Source organism: Dipodomys ordii, unplaced genomic scaffold (assembly GCF_000151885.1).
Source record: "Dipodomys ordii isolate 6190 unplaced genomic scaffold, Dord_2.0 Scaffold106, whole genome shotgun sequence".
In the NCBI taxonomy this organism is placed as follows: domain Eukaryota; kingdom Metazoa; phylum Chordata; class Mammalia; order Rodentia; family Heteromyidae; genus Dipodomys; species Dipodomys ordii.
The window spans coordinates 7,934,363-7,953,217 of NW_012267322.1; the positions used below are offsets into that span (position 1 = coordinate 7,934,363).

The 18,855-nt window shown below is 51.8% G+C and overlaps 1 protein-coding gene across 10 annotated transcripts in view; it reads left to right on the forward strand.

The window, feature by feature from the left end:
* The window catches only part of Nlrc5 (NLR family, CARD domain containing 5), a 69,803-nt gene that overhangs the window by 42,425 nt on the left and 8,523 nt on the right, over positions 1–18,855 (forward strand). For 9 of the 10 annotated variants that reach the window (XR_001175508.1, XM_013027981.1, XM_013027986.1 and 6 more), the window contains 15 exons: positions 1,742–1,825; positions 5,366–5,455; positions 5,586–5,648; positions 6,254–6,337; positions 7,638–7,721; positions 8,509–8,598; positions 8,823–8,888; positions 9,060–9,143; positions 9,216–9,299; positions 12,280–12,366; positions 13,409–13,480; positions 13,779–13,862; positions 14,042–14,134; positions 16,142–16,225; positions 16,853–16,936. Coding sequence is in view for 9 of the 10 variants with exons in the window: in XM_013027981.1 (XP_012883435.1) it covers positions 1,742–1,825; positions 5,366–5,455; positions 5,586–5,648; positions 6,254–6,337; positions 7,638–7,721; positions 8,509–8,598; positions 8,823–8,888; positions 9,060–9,143; positions 9,216–9,299; positions 12,280–12,366; positions 13,409–13,480; positions 13,779–13,862; positions 14,042–14,134; positions 16,142–16,225; positions 16,853–16,936 (1,233 nt within the window). In the remaining variant the exon portion in view is untranslated. The remainder of the gene's footprint in view (positions 1–1,741; positions 1,826–5,365; positions 5,456–5,585; positions 5,649–6,253; positions 6,338–7,637; positions 7,722–8,508; positions 8,599–8,822; positions 8,889–9,059; positions 9,144–9,215; positions 9,300–12,279; positions 12,367–13,408; positions 13,481–13,778; positions 13,863–14,041; positions 14,135–16,141; positions 16,226–16,852; positions 16,937–18,855) is intronic. The other variant, XM_013027987.1, reaches the window with a different exon arrangement.

Genomic DNA, 18,855 nt, shown 5'->3' on the forward strand with positions numbered 1-18,855 from the left:
CACTTCCTCACCATGAAGTTACTGTTTCATTTAAACAGTGTGTGTGTGTGCGTGTGTGTGTGTGTTGTTTGTGTGTGTGTGTGTGTGTTGGTCCTGGGGCTTGGACTCAGGACCTGGACCCTGTCCCTGAGCTTCTTTTTTTCTATCACTTGAGCCACAGTGCCACTTCTAGCTTGTTCTGAGGAATTTATTGGAAATAAGAGTCTCACTGACGTTCTGCCCAGACTGGTTTCAAAGCACGATCCTCAGTCACAGCCTCCTGAGTAGCAAGGATTACAGGTATGAGCCACTAGCACTTGGCTCAACAACATTTTTATCATGGAAACTTCAAGCATAGATAGAGTAGAGAGAAGTCTGGCTTGGGAGCACATGCCTGTACCCTCAGCTACACGGGAGGCAGAGGTTAAGAAGACCTTTGTCTGAGGCTCGCCAGCAAAAGCTTGAGACCCTAACTAAGAAACTTACATTGGGTACTGGGGGTGGAAAGACACAGCGATCACAGGTAGCCTGAGCACAGGCTCCACCTCACTGTGGCCGGAAGTGAGATGATGACACCATGATCTAAACACATCTCACTACCTGGTGCTGGTGGCTCACGCCTATGATCCTAGCTACTCAGGCAAATGAGGTCTGAGGATCGCAATTCAAAACCAGCTGAGACAGAAAAGTCCATGAGACTCCAATTCCAATTAAGCACAGAAAAAGCATGAAGTGGAGCTGTCTATGGCTCGAAGTGGTAGAGCACTAGCCTTGAGCACAAAGAGCTCAGGGACAGTACCCAGGCCCCAAGTTCAAGCCCCCACGACCAACAACAAAAATTAGACCACCATGACACCTGCAGAAGACTATATTAGCAGTGATCACTAGGCGCTTCCTGCTCAAGTCCACTGGCCACCGTGGCTACAGGCGGACCCTGGGGATGCTGAGACGGTCAATTTCCATTGGTTTCAAACAAAAGCAAAGTGTGTAAACCTGGCCTTTCCCCAAGCAGATACCATAGGGCCATGGCCTTGGGATGTGTTGGAAGTGCTGTGTGGGGAGGCGCGGTGAGAAGACCGCCCTCAGACTAGCCCCAGGCCTGGGGACAGAAAGGAGCTACAGTCTGGGTCCTATCAGAGATGACGCTGTAACGTTCTAGCCCCAGAGCCACCACCAGCCACTCATCTTACCCCTTCCCCAAGGGCTCTTACCCAGCTCCTCCCTTCTCCCCCTCCCCCATGCCCCAACCAACTGGGGCATCAGCCAGGCCCAGGGCCACAGTGCAGAGGAGTATAGAAGAAGAGGGCAACGGAACAATGGGGAGAAGGGGAGGGAGGGAACACAGCCCACAGGCCTCTGGGGGCAGGAAGTGCATGCGCACTGGCATCTCCCCTGCTGACCTGCAGCTTGTTGAGTTTCTGGGTCAATACAGCATCCTTTCTTCAATGAATGTGCTTTGAATATTATAAATACTTGGCCCTCAAACCCTAAACTTGCTGGTCCACTGACTTTGGGAGAAGCTACTTGCAGCCCATTGGCTGTCAGCAGTGTCCAGTAGCATAGGAAAGGCTCGGACAAGTCCCGCAGCAAAGATGTCTTCATCTGCCCTTCCTCCTGGGCAGCCCCATGCAAACTCAGAGGCCTAGCGTAGGGGGAGGAGGGAAGAGTGTTTCCAGCAACTCTAGCTAGGCATCATCTCCAGGAGGTTCTGTCTGCTTTTCTAGAAGGTTCCCTGGCCTCATTCAGGTGTTTTGTTTCATAGGTTGTCCTGCGAGGCCCTGAGTGATGAGAGCCTGGAGATCTTGCTGCGCTGCTTTCCCCAGCTGCCCCAGCTAAGCCTGCTGCAGTAAGACTGGACACTTCCATGTCTCCTGTCCCTTGTCCTTGTCCCCAGGGCTCTACTCTGCAAAACCATCCTCTGCTTCCCCATACCTCCTCCCTCGCACGCTTCCTTTACTTCATCTGGCACAGCTTGGGACTTGTATCCCTGTCTAGCTTTAGCCTTTGCTAACCTTGAGCTATAGAGGAGTTCTCTGTCTTAGTTTTCTGTTCTGGGAAATGGGATTCATATCTCCCAGCTCTTCCTCAGGGTGGGATTCAAACAGACTAGGTGCCTAAAAAGCACTCGAACACTGGTAGTTGAGCAGATCTCGGTGGCCTACGCCTGTCATCCCAGCTACTCAGGAGCCAGAAAGTGGTAATGTTCAGCCTGGGTAAAAAGTTTTCAAGTAGGCTAGGAATGTGGCTTAGTGGTAGGATGCTTGCCTAGCATGCATGGAGCCCTGGGTTCGATTCCTCAGTACCACATACACAGAAAAAAGCTGGAAGTGGTGCTGTGGCTCTAGGGGTAGAGTGCTAACCTTGAGCAAAAAGAAGTTCAAGAAGAGTTCCCAGGCCCTGAGTTCAAGCCCCAGGACAGAAAAAAAGTTTTCAAGGCAAGTATTGGTAGCTTATGCCTGTAATCCTAGCTACTCAGGAGGCTGAGATCTGAGGATCACAGTTCAAAGCCAGTCCTGGCAGGAAAGTCTGTGAGACTCTTATCTCCAATGAACCACCAGCAAACAGGAAGTGGTGCTGTGGTTCAAAGTGGTAGAAAGCTATCCTTGAGTGAAAAAGCTTAGGGACAGCACCCAGGCCTTGAGTTCAAGCACCAGAATTGACAACAAAAAAAAATAATAATAAGTTTTCAAACACATGTGGTGATTCGTGCCTGTGGCCCAGCTACTCTAGAGGCATAGATTAGAGGTTTGAAAAATTCTTCCTGAAAAAAATCACTAAAAAGCTGCCAGGTGCTGGTGGTACATGCCTATACTCCTAGCTATTCAAGAGACTGAGATCTGAGAACCATGGTTCAAAGCCAGCCCCAGGTAGGAAAGTCAATGGAACTTCTACCTCCAATTAATCAGCAGAAAGCTAGACGTGGAGGTGTGGTTCAAATGGTAGAGCACCAGTCTTGAGCACATAAAACAAGCAAGAGTATGATGCCCTGAGTTCAAGCCCCAGTACTGGAAAATAAATAAATAAATAAATAAAAATAGCACAATACATTAATATAATATAATATATATTGCCCTGCCTGGAAAATACGATGATACCTTAGTACTCTGATAAAAACCAATGGGGAAATCTGTGACTAGCAAGCTATCATCTCTGGACAGGTCACTACTGCATAGATTGCGGTCATGAATGTGTGTCACCCATTGTGATCTGAAAGGTTACCTTTTAACCCCATCCAGAATTGCCCAAAGTATTCAAAACTCTGTTTCCTAATTTAATCTCAGACTGGTACAAATTTAAGGAAGATTTACTTTTAAATATTCTTCTAGAAGGAGGAGAGAACAGCCACAGTCAAGATGGAAAAATACAACAGGAAATTAAATCATAATATTAGAGAAAGCGTGCGCGCAGAGGCCATACTCTGCCCATCTAAATTGCTCTGCCATCTCTTCTCACCTGCCTGGGACCTTGCTTCGTCTAATCCATGGTTGGAAGGGAGGAGAGTGACAGGGTTTAGAAATGTTCTTTAGTCACTACTCTTGTGATCAGATAAAAGTGAGCAGGTGGCAAGCCTCCAACCAGAGAGGGGCTTCTCGTTACTCACATCACACAGCCTCGGCCTCAGCTCCTTATCTGGGAATGTGATGGCAAGCCTGACTGTCCCCAGGCTTTGTTTTATTCAACCCACTGTATGTGTGTGTGTGTGTGTGTGTGTGTGTGTGTGTGTGTGTGTGCGCGCGCGCATTCACGGCACATACACATACACACCCACGAGCATGGTTGAACATACAAGAGAGAGACAGAAAGAGACAAAGAGCCTGCTGTGGAGCAGGCCCTGTCTGGGACCTGGGGAAAGAACTAGGGACTTTGTCTTCTTGGAACTTTCCCTATAGTCACAGAGCTAAAGAAAAAGCTGAGTAAAATCCCACCAGGGTAATGATAAGGTCTTTCCTCCAGGTGGCAAATGAGCCTCCAGAGGTGACTTAGAGGACAGCAGAAATGGTCAGGCCAGGCTCGGTGGCTTCTGCCTGTAATTCTACCAACTCAGGAGGCTGAGAGCTGAGGATCGCTGTGCAAAGCTAGTCAGGCAGAAAAGTCTGTGAAACTCTTATTTCCAACTAACTAGCCAAAAGCTATAAATGGAGGTGTGGCTTAAATGGTACAATACCAGCCAAGCAAGCAAGCTGGATGAGCGTGAAGCCCTAAGTTCAAGCCCAAGTACTAGCACAAAACAGAAGAGGGAAGAGGGAGAAGAAAGAGGAGGAAGAAGAGGAGGAGGAGAAGGGGGGAGGAGGAGGAGGGGAAGATGTAGCGGCCTGTGTGAGGCAGTGGGCAGGTGTGGGGCATGGGGAAATCTCAGGTGTGGAGCTGAAAGGGGCACCACTGGGGTAAAATGAACCCATCTGGCCTTCTCTAAAACTGTGGTTTACAACTGGGTGTCTTAGACTGGGAATGTAGTTTAGTGATAGAGTGCTTACCCAGCATGCACAAAGCCCTGGGTTCCATTCCTCAGTACCACATAAACAGAAAAGGCTGCAAGTGGCTCTGTGGCTCAAGTGGTAGAATGCTAGCTTTGAGCAAACAGGGACAATGCTCAGGCCCTGAGTTCAAGTCCCAGGACTGGAAAAAAACAAAAAACAAAATACAGGGCTGGGAAGGTGGCTCAGTGGTAGAGCGCTTGCCTTGCATGCCTGAGGCCCTGGGTTCGATTCCTCAGCACCACATAAGCAAAAAGAAAAAAGCCGGAAGTGGCGCTGTGGCTTAAGTGGTAGAGTGCTAGCCTTGAGCTGAAAAGCTGAGGGACAACGTCCAGGCCCAGAGTTCAGGCCCCACGATGGGACCCAAAAAAAAAATACAACTGGGTGTCTTTGCCCTTGGGACACTGGGTGGGAGTTTGGGATTGCTTGGCCAGGGGCAGGACAGGCCTCTAATGCGTATAAGCCCAAAGTCTGCTAAACTTCATGGAGGGGACAAGATAGCTGCCCACAGCAAGATCCACTGTGCCCCCGAGGACCCAGAGCTTCCTATTCGATCAGCAAGGACTCACCTGCCTAATCCTATTTGCAATACACTACAGTAAAAATCATGGCAAGCTTGGCCCTGCCAGCCAGTGCCAGGCAGTGTGCTAGCCAGAGAGGACTAAATCTCCATGCCCAGGAGAGGCCCATGATTCATCATATTCTTCCAGATACAGCGACTGAGGCTGAGAGGGTAAATGCCTTGTTCAAGGTCACACAGCAGTGACCATTCCAGTCTGCTTGTCCCCGCAGCCCCTCTGTGTCCCTGCCTTCTTCCTTACGGCCTCTAGACACTGCAGACCCTCAGTGTCTGCCTTCCTCTACCATGCTTCCTGGGCTGCTAATCTTGCTTCACTCTGCTCTGTCCTCAGGCTAAGCCAGACACCACTGTCCCCAAGGAGCCCCTGGCTGCTGGCTGGCGCCCTCCCCCTGTGCCCTCGGGGTCAGAAGCTGGAGATCAGGTGGGCCTTGAGCTCGGATTCATTTGGGAGGGGTGGGCCTGGAGTCTGGCAGGTGTAGAAGGACCCAGGCCAAAGGCTGGGCTCCCAAGGCTGTGAGAGGGGGTGACTGAGCCCATGCTATCGGCTGCAGGTCCCTGAATCAAGCAACCCTACACTTCAGACTCAGGGAGGAGCCAGAAGGCGTGTACTGTGGGTGAGTCCCTGGCACTATGTGGGCAGCCTATAGGGTCTGGGGACCAGAAGACCTGTGTCCTGGTGGCCAGAGCACCAGGAGGACTCTGCAGGGGACACTGGCTGCCCCAACAAAGGTCCCCAAGAGGGTCGGCCTTTTTATATTTGTTCCCCAATTGTGGGACTTGAACTCAGGGCCTGGGTGCTGTCCCTGAGCTTTTTTGCTCAAGGCTAGCACTCTGCTTCTTTGAGCCACAGCGCCTCTTCTGGTTTTCTGGTAGTTAATTGAAGATAAGAGTCTCACACACAGACTTTCTTGCCCTGGGTGGGGGAATGGGGACAAAGGGGAGGGGGAGGGGGAGGCTCTGTCTCTTAAAGGAGCCTTAGCTCTTGAGCTTGATAGGGAATCACCTGATTCATGCCTGGCTCCAGAATCTCTGACTGGGGCTTATTGAAGTCCCCAAATTTGCATGTCAAGCTCAGGTACTGTCTGGGGTCTTGCTATGTGGACAGAGGGTAGTGGGTACTGGGTACTTCCAGGGAAACCAGCTTGGGTGGGGAACCCGCTCGTGGATGGGGTAGTCAGGGTAGCTGACTGCCCCTCCCCCTGCCCACTCTGCCCTGCAGGTTCCCAGACTGTGGTCTGGGCCCAGAGCACGTGGAGCAGCTGTGCTGGTCACTGGGCCAGTGTGAAACCCTCAGCCATCTGGAGTAAGTTGGGGATGTGTGGGGTGGGCAGGGTGGGGGGCATCCACCGGCAGCCCTCAGGGCCAGCTAGCAGGGAAAGGGCAGCATGCCAGTCACATCGCTGCTCGTTTCCCTTCACCACCACTTCCCTCCCCTCTGCCCTGCCCTACCCCACCCTGTGGCTGGACTTGTGGGGGGGGGGAGTTTCTAATCCAGGCAATTCTGCAAAGAATGTTCCAGAAGCTTCTCAGCCTCATGTGGAGCCTACGTGTGCAAGCTCTGTGGGCAGATGGGATATAGAGAAGGAACCCCGCCTTGTCCAGCAGGAAACATGGGATGAAAATCATGTATTTTAAAGAGAGAACGAGCTGTATGCCTTAGGGTTTTTCGAGGTTTCGTGACAGAGGGAAATTCTGATTTTAAAGGTCATTTTATTAAGAAATTTCAAGCTAGGCATCAGTGGCTCATGCCTGTCATCCCAGCTACTCAGAAGGCTGAGATCTGAGGATTGACATTCCAAGCCAGCTGGGACAGGAAAACTTGTGAGACCCTTACATCCAATTAAACAACCAAAAAAGCCAGAAATGGAGCTGTAGCTCAGGTGGTAGAGAACTAGCCTTGAACACAAATGGTCAGAAATAACGCCTAAGCCCTGAGTTCAAGTCCCAAAACTGGTATGAGAGAAGGAGGTGGGCGGGGGGCGGGGGGAGAAAAGTTTATAAGACAAAGCAATTTTTAAATGAAATTTCTCAAGAAAAGACAAGTCCCAAAAGTATCAAGGAGCTAGGTGTGGTGGTACATGCCTGTAATCCCAGCACTCTGGAGATAGATGGAAGAGGATCCTGAGTTCCGGGACAGCCTGGGCTCCATACTGAGACCCAGTCTCAAACAAACCAACACCAAACAGACTTTGAAACTCATGCCAAGGATGCAGGCAGATAATGAGATGTTTGGGCGGTGCACGGAACCGTGTTGTAAAGGAAGGGGACTAAGGGCAGTATGGAGGCACTGGTTCTGATGTCGTGGCACTCTCTGTTGGGTTATAGACACTCTCTAGGCCTTCTTCTGAGTTCATTCTTGCTCAGAAATCATGGCTCTCACTGCTACAGGCCATGGGTGGGGAAGAAGAGAATTGAGTCTTCTCCTGGAAGCCTGCTGGAGGGAACCCTGAGAGTCACCAGCCAGGGAGGGGGGAAGCCATCAGATTCGCGGTGGTGGAGCGCCCCAGGGGTGACTGCAGGGGCGATGGCCTGGGATGGTGGGCACAGGAGAGCAGCGGAGCTCGGGGAGACGCTGACCCACCAACCTCTCCCGCCTCTTCCAGCCTTGATGCAAACCTGATGGGCAACGAGGGGCTCAGCTCCCTTCTGGAGCACCTGCAGCAGACACCCCTCTCGGGGTGGCTTGAGTAAGTGGGGGACGGTCTCAACGAAGGCGGGAGCAGGACTGCCTGTGGTCAAGAGCATGAGTGGAGTCTGGGTGCTGGTGGTGGCTCAGGCCTGTCATCCTAGCAACTCAGTAGGCTGAGATCTGAGGATCATGGTTCGAAGCCAGCTCATGGCAGAAAAGTCCGTGAGACTCTTACAGTTAGTGAATCACCAAAAAGCTGAAAGTGGCTCAAGTGATCGAGCCCTAGCCTTGAGCAAAAATAAGGTCATAGACTGTGCTCAGGCCTGGCCTTCAAACCCACTATGGACAGCCCCTCCACCAGACCCTTCAAGAGACACTACAGTTTATGGCCAGGAGACTCGCTGATCTGGGGAATGGGGGTGAGGGGATTGAAGCTGCCTGGCTTCTGGATCATCCCATCCCTGAGGCCCAGTCTATGGGTCATGAATTTGGAGATATCCCTGGAGCAGAGGGATGATCCCCAAGAAGCCAGCCCCCTTCTCCCCCCTTTCCCCAGGCACCTGGAAGGCAGACAGAAGCCACAGCCTGCATATAACTTGTTGCTAGGCAACCAAGTTTTGCACTCTGGGAGTCCCTGATGCAGCTGTGGCTGGAGCTGCAGGCTGGACCTCATCAAGGCCTTTTCTTGGACCCTGGAGGGGGACAGAGGTTGCAGGGGGGCAGCCAGGGACGTTCACGAGGACCCAGGGTCTGGGGCCCCTTGGGAGTCTCTCTGTGGACCTCAGGATGGTATCTGGAGGGAAGATGGGGAGCTGGACCTATTCTGAGCCTTACTTCTCCCCTAGCCTGAGTCACAACGGCATCTCTCAGGAGGGCGCCCTGAGCCTGGTGGAGACTCTGCCCTCCAACCCTCGTATCCGGGAGGCCTTGGTGAAGTAAGGGGACACCACCCCCATTGACCCCACGTGCCCCAGCCCCCCTCCATGTGACTCTCTCTGAGTCCCATCCCCTGGTACCAAGAGGTGTTACCATCCTCACAGATGAGTCTGGGGTGTCCTGTGGTCTACGTGGGCCTTGCCCTTGCCCCTGCGCTCCCCGGGGGCCCTCGGGGAGGCTGGCACGTGTGGGTGGCACACCCCCCTGCCTTGTTGTTCTCCAGCCTGGGCCCCGAGCAGCGCTTCCGGCTTCGTTTCTCCAGGCAGGAGGCATCCGGGGTGACACTGAGGTAACCCCAGGTGGGGTGATGGCGTGTGTTGGGGTGGGGTCCTCCCAGAGGCAGGCCCTGGCCCAGGCCTTCTCGGGTATCCCTACTAGGTCCTCAGGGAGACGGGGGGGGGGGGGGGGAGGTAAGGCCCGCAGTCCCCACCCAGGCCTCCCCCTCTGCTTCCTCCCTCAGGCTGAGCCACTGCCATTTGAGGCCAGAGCATGTGCCCAGACTGGCAGCTGGCCTGAGCCACGCCCTCCAGCCCATGGAGCTCACGTGAGTGGACACAGGGATGGCAGGAAGGCGGGATCCAGGCAGAGCCCCACAGTGATTGGCTTCTGTCCACAGGCTCACCGAGTGCAGCCTGGACCTGACACAGCTGATGGTGCTCCTGAGCTGGGTGAAGCCACCAGCAGGGGTGCTGGGGATCAGGTACCTTCTTTCTCCCTGGGAGGGGTGTGGGAGATCTGGACAGGGCTCCCTGAGGGACTGGGGCCCCAGAACTAGCCTCAGGCAGAGAGAGGCCCAGTAGTTTGACATATTTTTCCATATTTGCTTCAGTTTTGTTTGCTTTTATGCTGGTCCTGGGGTACCGGGGTGCTGGCCCTGAGCTTTTTTTCTTTCCTTAAAGCTAGTGCTCTACCACTTGAGCCACATCTCCACTTCTGGCTTTTTGGTGGGTCATTGGAAATAAGAGTCTCATGAACTTTCCAGAGTTGGCTTTGAACTGCAATTCTGATCTCAGCCTTCTGAATAGCTAGGATTACAGGTGTGAGCTACGAGTCTGGTGCTAGCTTGCTTCAGATTTTTAGTTTTAGTTTTTTAACGAATGTATATTAAAATTAATGATAGCTTCTCACCCTGAATGTCACAGACTTTCCTGCCTGGGATTAGCTTTGAACCATGATCCTCAGATCTTAGCCACCAGAGTAGCTAGGATTATAAGCATGAGCCACCAGTGCCTTGGCTTGCTTCAGATTTTTATTTTTATTTTTTAGCAAATGTATATTAAAATTAATGCTAAGTATCACCCTAAATGTCACTCCCAAATAGCTCACCAGGGGTTTCTAAAGTATAGGGGGGAAGTGGCACTGTGGCTCAAGTGGTAGAGCCCTAGCTGAAGAGCTGAGGGACAGCGCCAAGACCCAGAGTTCAAGTCCCATGAGTGACAAAATAAATAAAATAAAATAAAAATAAAAAAATTCCTTGCTATGCCAGGGCTGGGAAGGTGGCTCAGTGGTAGAGTGCTTGCCTTGCATGCATGAGGCCCTGGGTTTGATTGCTCAGCACCACATAAACAGAAAGAAAAAAAAAACAGAAGGGGTTCTGTGGCTCAAGTGGTAGAGCACTAGCCTTGAGCTTAGGGACAGTGTTCAGGCCCTGAATTCAAGCCCCAGAGCTGGCAAAAATTAATGTGTGTGTGTGTGTGTGTGTGTGTGTGTGTGTGTGAATACACACATATAGGCATTTTCTACATAGTCACAGCTGAGTGAGCACACCTGCGTGGATCCTAGGATCCTGTCACCTCATCCAATCTGAATTCCTCATGGTCCCCCCAGTGGGGCAGCCCGGGGGTACTTCCCCCCGGATCCAGTTTAGGCTATGTGCGGGGGTGACACTGGCCCCTCTTCTCTGTGAAGTCCATGGTGCTGGGCTGTAACTGCCGCCTTCTGCTTCTGTCTGGTCCTTCCTGCTGGCGTCATGAGCTTGTTCCTCTAAGTCCTGACTAAGTCTCACTGAAAACTAGCCCAACAGGCTCCACGAGAGATGAGTTTACATGTCAGAACCCCAAACGTGACTTCAGACTGTGCTGAGCCAGGCTCCTCCCAGCCCATGACGAAGCAAATGAGACCTGGTTGTTCTCCCAAATCATGTTTTTAAAAACTATGCCGTGCTGGGAATGGATCCCAGGGCCTGTGCATTCTAGGCAAGCACACTATATCCCAGCCCGGGGAGCACTCAGAATCATTAGGTTACATGTAGCAGAACTGACCAGCCCAACCATCTTTGAAGTTGCATACCTCATTAGCATTAAGCACATTCACAACATTGTACAATTATTATTTTTCACCTTGCAAAACAGAAACTCTGTACCCAGTAAACCACAGCCCCATTTCCCATTGTCCCCAGTCCCTGCCAAGCACCTTTCTGCTCTCTGTCTCCATGGATGTGACCACACAAAGTATCTCCTGCAAGTAGAATCATACAGTATTTGGTCCATGGCGAAGCCTGGATAAGAATGAATGTCTTCCTTTTTTAAGGCTGCATAATATTCCATTATACGATAAAGGCCAATTTTCCCCCTCCGTTTACTGATGGCCATGTAAAAACCACTGCTATGAATATGGGCATGCAGATTTCTCCTTTTTTTAGGGAGTATGGAGCCAGAGTTTTCTAGGTCACTGAGGTAACTTAAAATAAAATGTTTCTAAGCCCCAAAGTGGTAAGTACTTGTAAGAAGTCCAGAATAACATAAAGAAGAAAATACTGTTTAAAAATAAATAATGCTGGGCTGGGAAGGTGGCTCAGTGGTAGAGTGCTTGCCTTGCATGCATGAGGCCCTGGGTTCGATTCCTCAGCACCACATAAACAGAAAAAGCTGGAAGTGGCACTGTGGCTCAAGTGGTAGAGTGCTAGCCTTGAGCTGAAGAGCTCTGGGGCAGCGCCCAGGTCCAGAGTTCAAACCCCACAATCAACTAAAAAATTTAAAATAAAAAGATGCTCTGTATAATGGTAAGGCACCCATATTTTAAATAATTCTCATTTTCCTGCTTCTCAATTAATGCATGCAGACTGTAGAAAACAGCCCAAACTAAAAATAAAATTGGGGCCAGGTACAAGTGATTCATGATTCATGTCTGTAATCCTAGCTATTCAAGAGCCTGATCTAAAGATAGCAGTTCGAAGCCAGCTCAGGGAGACAAATCTGAGAAACTCTTTCTCTCCATTTAACCAGCAAAATGTGGAGGAAGTGGAGCTGTGGCTCAAGTGGTAGTGTTGCCAGCCTTGAGCAGAAAAGCCAAGTGACATTGTGAGGCCCTGAGTTCAAGCCCTAGTACAGGTGCTAAACAAACAAATCAACAAGCAAACAAGAGAATGAATGAATCAACCAATAGGAAAGATCATATTGTGTATACATCTTGATTTCCTACAGATTGATTGCCACAGAACTTTATGTTGATCTCGAGTGAAATCTAAACCATTGCATTTAAAGAATGCTGTGGCTTTGGATTGTTGCAAAATAATCATTGGAATAAGGCTGCTGTTAATGTCCTTTATGGTGCTTGTGCTAATTGTATAATCGTATGGTTTTTAAGAATAATCCTCTGGTGGCCATCCTGACCCCACCCCCAGGTGTGCTATTGGGCCGTGCTCACCTGGGGGCGTCCTTTGTGTGTCCCCTTCCTTACAGGGTAGAGGAACCCTGGGTGGGCAGAGCTGGGGTGCTGGCCCTGCTGGAAGTCTGTGCCCAGGTCTCAGGCCACATCACGGAGATAAGGTGAGGCAGAGAGGACCCCCTTTCTGAGTGCTCCACCCTGATCTCCTGCCCTGTGGGGTAACAGCTGGGGCGCTGGCAAATTGGTTTCGCCAGCAGCCCTGGGCATTGGTGAAGGTCGCGCCTGATTGCTCCATGCAGCCCAGGGCTGCTGGTGGGGGCAGACGTGGCTGGGGTCCACACGGGGTGCCTGGCAGTGTGCAGTGGCTGAGTTGGGGGCCACAGGGTTGACGGAGAGCAGCAGAGGGCGGAGGCTTCGGGGTCCCTGGCGAGCGTGTCAGGTCAGCAGGTGGTTTTCCCGCTGCACCCCTGACTGCGCCCATCTGGCCTCAGCCTGGGATGGAAGAACGGAGTCCCCGCGGGGCGGAGGAGCAGAAAAGCTCAGGTGTGAAGCTGTTTGTGCCAGGCCACCATGGTACAGATGCCTGGGGCTCCACTCGCTTCCTCCAGCCCGAATGGAGGAAGTAGGGGGGAGAGCTTCGCACCTCCCTCAGCTCCCCAGATCCCCCCCACATTGAGTCCCACGCCCAGGTCAAAGCCAGGGAGCTCTGACCACAAGACAAGTCCCCTCCCAGCCTTCCCATGGCACGCTGCCCCAGAGCACACCCCTGGAATATTCCAGAACTGTCTGCCACAGGATGCCTCTTGTGGCTCTCTGTCACAGCCTGAAAGCCTCATCGGCTGAGTCATTTCACAGTGTTGAAGGAGGTCGAGCCTGGCAGCGCATGCTTATAATCCCAGCTACTCAAGGGGTGGAGAGAGCAAGATCACGGTTCTAGAACAGCCTCAGCACTCAGATTGAAATTGAAAAAAGCAAAAATAAGACTAGAAGCTTGACTGGAGGGAATAGAGTGTTTGCCTAACAAGTGTGAGGCCCTGAGTTCAGTTTACCACAAAATAAACATTCTAGCAGGGGAAGCCACTGCTTTGGGGTCCCCAGCCTGGCCCTGGCAGGCAGCGGGGGGACCCGGGCAGGGTCTGGGCACAAAGCTCAGACAGCCAGGACAAACTCACTGACCAAAGCCAGCTCCTCCCTCCTGCCCAGCATCGCTGAGACGCAGCTCTGGCTCCAACTGGAATTCCCTCGAAAGGAAGAGGATCCCCAGCAGGCCCTCAGGTAGGATCTGGCACCCAGGACCCTCAAGGGAGAGGCTGCTAGCAGGGAGAGGATGTGTGGCCACTTCAGACCCATACTTCTCATGTCCTCTTTCCAGGGACTTCAAGGTCAGCTCTCTACACTGCCCATCCCTCCCTCGAACCCTAGGCTCAGTCTTAAATACCTTCTTGTTCTCCTTGACCTCAGGGCCTTTGCACAGTCTGCTCACCCCCAAAGGGTCAATTGCCCAACAGTTACTCAGTCCTCACCAGGGCAGCCTGGTGTTCATAAAGGGCTCCTTTCCCCTATCTGCCTCCAGGCTGGCTGGCCATGGCCCTGGGACCCCCTACAGCTGTCTTGTCATTCAGCTGATGGAGACGTGTGGCAGGCTGCAGCAGCTCAGGTCAGATCCCAGAACCCACCGGGGCTCCAAGTCCTTCAATGACGCTCCCCCACCCCCTGCTGCTTCAGCCCGGTTAGCTCCCACCCCACACAGGCCCAGGGGGAGAGTGGAGAGCTCTTGGGTGCTCTTTCCCCTGTGGTGAGCCTGAAACCTTCTGGAATCTTCTTGGGCCTTTTCAGCTTGTCCCAGGTGAACCTCTGCAACGAAGGTATCATCAGCTCCCAGCTGCTGCTGAGCCTCCTGCCCGCCCTCTCTGAGCTGAGAACCTTCCGGTATGTAGATGACAGTGTCTCAGCCTCCTGGCAGATCAGCCAGGGCCAGTCCCCCCTCGTATCACCCCAGTCCTAGAGATGAGGCCAGGGGTGCACAGTCATAGATACACAGCAAAGTGCTTCTAGCTTGCTTTTTGGTTAAGCCGTCATTCTTGTCCAGTCCTCTGGATTGTGATTCCTTTGGCCTCCTGAGAAGCTAGGACTGCAGGTGTGTGCCCTACACCTGCTTGTTCTGTTTTGTTTTTGCTTTTAATTTTTTTAGTGCTATTATAAAGGTGATGTACGGAGGGGTTACTGTTTCAAGTCAAGTACCGTTACATTTCTTTTTGGACAATGTCGCCTCATCCCTCACTCTCTTCCACATTTTCCCTCTCTGTCCCCACCCACAAGTTGTATAATTCATTTTCAACATAGTGTCTAGTGAGTACCATTGCTACATTTGTCTACCCTATGTCCTTCCATTTCCTGGCTTGTTTTTGTGGTGTGTGGGGTGGTGTGGGGTGGTATGGGGTGTGTGTGTGTGTGTGTGTGTGTGTGTGTGTGTGTTTAAGGGTCTTAAAGCAGGCATTGGCGGCTCATACCTATAATCCTAGCTACTCAGGAGGCTGACATCTGAGGATCATGATTTGAGGCTAACAGTTGCACAGGCCCTGAGTTCAAGCCCCAGTATTGGCACGCGCATGCGCGCGAGCACACACACACACACACACACACACACACACACACATGCATATAGTCTTATTGTGGCTAGGGGGCATGGCAAAGTGAAAGACTGCCTAGCAAGTACAAGGACCCAAGTTCAAACCCCACTGAGAGTAAGCTGTGTAATTGTGTCCCTACCCCTTAGTATTTCAGTGAATGTCCCTATAAGGGAGCATTTTCCTCCCTGATCCCTACAATTACAATAACAGGAAAGTGAACACAGACATATGATTAAAGCACAGTTTACACCTCATATTTACCAGTGTCCCAAGGGTGTTGATTGCTGTTTTTTGTTCTTTTCCCCTGTCCTAGAGCTACTTCAGGATCACACAGTGCATTTGGTGCATCTCGCTTTCCTTGCCTGTGATCCAGAAGCCTTTTCAGCCCGTCTATGTCTCCCTGCTCTCTGGCAGCTGCATTCCAGGCCAGCAATGTCGCTTGTGCACTGCTGTGTCCTTCTCTGGCTCATTTCAGGGCTAAGCCAGGCCTGGGTGCCTGTCCCCTTGCTGTGGATGGGGAAGCTAAGGGGGAGAAGGGGGTGCACCCTGGGCTCTGCCCCTTGCTAGGATACCGTTCTCCTTTTGTGATTAATACAGGCCTTTTGAGGGAGGTCCCTTAATACTAAATACCTTCCTCACACTTTCACCCATATATTTTAGCACCCTTTGATAACTCTCGCCTGAAACAACTGTTAGTTTGACAGTTGCAAATTGGAGCTTTTGTTTGTTTGTTTCTTTTCCCTTTTGGGCAGTACTGGGGCTTGAACTCAGGGCTTTGAGATCTTGCGTGGCTTTTTTACTCAAGGCTGGCATGCTAACCACTTGAGCCATGCCTCCATTTCCAGTTTTTTGCTAGTTAATTAGAGGCAAGAGTCTTTCAGCTTTGTCTGCCTAGGCTGGCTTTGAACCTTGATCTTCAGATTTCAGTCTCCCGAGTAGCTAGGATTACAAGCATGAGCTGCTGGTGTCTGGGCCTCTTTTTTGGTTTTTTTTTAGGAACTCTTTTGCTAAGCAGCCCAGGCAGACCTGGAACTTTAGATCCTCCTGCTTCAGCCTCCCAAGGGCTAGAATCATAGGAACATACTCCCACACCTGGCTAAAACGGAATTGTTCTAGGTTTGCATTTTCTCCCAATGCATCTGATTGTATGAAGAAGAAACACATGGGCCAGGTATGGTGGTGGGTATGTGTCATCCAAGCTTCTCAGGAGACGGAGACAGAAGGATCCTGGTCTATGCTTGTCACCAGCAGACCCTGGGCTGAGACCCCAGATCCTGCCTGACCTGATGCCCTTTGGTCCCCCCAGGCTGACCTCCAGCTGTGCCAGCACTGAGAGCCTCACCCACCTGGCATCCGGCCTGAGCCACTGTGGCCACATGGAGGAATTGGAGTGAGTGGCCAGATGTTGGGACCCAGGAAGGGATGGCCCAATGAGGACAGGGCTCTGAGAGCACAGCTGGGGCTGTGGTGGGGAGGATGGTGGGACTCGGGCCTATGTCCTCTGTAAAGGAGTTCAGCCACTCCGAGTATGGCCAGGCATGGCTGAGCACCATGGTAAATGCTTGCCATTTCCGTTGCTGGCCAGAGAGCAGCCCAGGACTCCTTCCTCCTCTCTGGCCTGGATTGCCACGTTTGTCCAAATGGGTCTTGCAATCCTGGCTCTGCCTCTGCTGGCTGTGGGTGGGTGCAGAGGGCCGGCTAAGGGACGGAGGGCTGGCTGCGTGTGTGTGTGTGTGTGTGTGTGTGTGTGTGTGTGTGTGTGCGTGGTCCCTCGCCCCCTCGCATCCTCTCTGCACGTTCATTCATCCAGGCCGCCCTTTCTCCATTGAGCACTGTGAATGCCAGTGTCCCCTGCTGTGAGGACCCTTGGGAAGCTGGCAGAGGCTGGGCGGTGGGCATGGTGTGGGTTCTGCGTGCCCAGTCAGCCTCCCAGGAGGATTGAGGGGTGGAAGGGGCTGGTGGAGGAGACAGCTGGGCAGCCTGATCTAACCGCAGCCTCACGTCTGGTCCTCACCAGCTTCTCCAGCAGTCAGCTCGGTGTGGAGGGCACCAGGATGCTGGTGGCCGCCCTGGAGGGAATGCGCGGGCTGAAGAGGCTCCAGTAAGTGTTGGGAGGTGCAAGGGGATGGGGAGTAAGGGGAGACGTGGGGGGGATAGGGGGCAGGGGGCATGGAACTCTTGTATCTGTGGGCACAAACTGTAAGTCTCTGGATGGGCCCAGGGGGGCCACATGCCCTCTGAGATGGGTCACCTGCTCACCTGCCTGACTGTCACCAAGATGCTTGATTGCGGGAAGCAGAATATCCAACTCAAGAAAACCTAAGTTCACTGGTGTATGTCATTTGGCTTCAGGCATGGCTGGATCCAGGGGTTGGGTTCTCTCTCTCTCTCTCTCCCCCTCCCTTCTTGCCTCCCTCCCCCCCCCCACACACACACCTCTTCCTTCTCTCACAGCTGCAGGCTCACTTTCTCCCAGCATAGTGGTAAAGGAGTATGCATGCCTTACCCTGTGGTTACATTACAACAAAAGGCCCTAGGTGAAGCCCAGGGCCTGGTGGCTCACACCTGTAATCCCAGCAACTCCAGGAGGCTGAGATCTGAGGATCATGGTTTGAGCCAGCCAGGGTTGGAAAGCTCACGACACTTTTATTCCAAATTAACCAACAAAAAGCCAGAAGTGGAGCTGTATCTCAAGGGGTAGAGTGCTATTCTTGAGCAAAACAATTCAGGGACAGCACCTCAGGCCCTGAATTCAGGCCCCAGGAGGGGACACACACACACACACACACACACACACACACACACACACACACACACACACACACACCTCTCTACCTGAAGTCTCATTGGACTAGCTTGGATCACCTGACCACCCCTAAACCAATCACTGCAGTTCTGATCACAAGTGTTGGTTCTCATTGGCCAGCCATGCACATGCCCCTTCATGGTGCTTTAGGGTTCTGTCAATGGGAGAAGGGGAAAAGACTTGGACTGAGGCTGGCGACCTCCCAGATGTCCACTGTCTTTTGCTTTTTTAGTAACTGACCCCTATGCACTGGGAGTCATCAAATTCCTGGGAACAGCAAAGCCAGCCTCAGTCTAAAGATGTGCCTCCTGGAGCTTGGATTCCTGTGCCGATGCTATCTGGATGGAATGCTTAATGGCATTTGCTGCTTTCATCTCTCAGTTTTCCTGACAACCAAAAATACTCCCTGGTTATAAAAATTCCATCATTATGGAAATATGGAACAAAGACTGTGAAATCCCCAGATGACCCTCCCTGAGAAAACTCTGGGAAATAATCAGCTTGTGAATTTGCCTCTGGAGCTTTCACTACATATGTTTGGAATGCAGTTTAAAAGTAGCCTTCTGACTTTTTGTTTCATAACACTGAAATTCTTCTACTATGCCCCTCTTGGCTTTGTCCTGGGGGAGGACAAAGAGGGGGAGGGGGAGGGGCGAGGAAAACCTAGGACTATAGGGCCTGCTTATCTCCCCACAGAGCTGTTGCTTAGGCCAGCCTGCACCTCACTTCACTCAGCTTTCTGGAACCTTCTAGAATCTCTCTCTTCCTTTTCCTCCTCCTCCTCCTCCTCCTCCTCCTCCCCCTCCTCCTCTTTTGTGCAGTGGATTGAACCTAAAGCCTTGTTGGGACTAGAGGTCACTCACTGGCTCATTCACGCATCTGACAAGTATATACAATCAGGCACTTGGGCCAGGGCGATGGGCATATGGTACTTTGGAAAACAGAGCACCCCAGTCCTACTCCCCACACGGCGGGCCATGACACTTCTGAGCCCGGCACTGATACTACTCCTTATCGCTTGCTGGCTCCATTTCCAAGTCCATAAAATGGACATAATCATGTCTTTTCTCTATGCAAGAATGAGATGGATCCTTAGTTCCCAGTTCCAAATCTTTCTTTCTTCCTTCCTTCCTTCCTTCCTTCCTTCCTTTCTTTCTTTCTTTCTTTCTTTCTTTCTTTCTTTCTTTCTTTCTTTCTTTCTTTCTTTCTTTCTT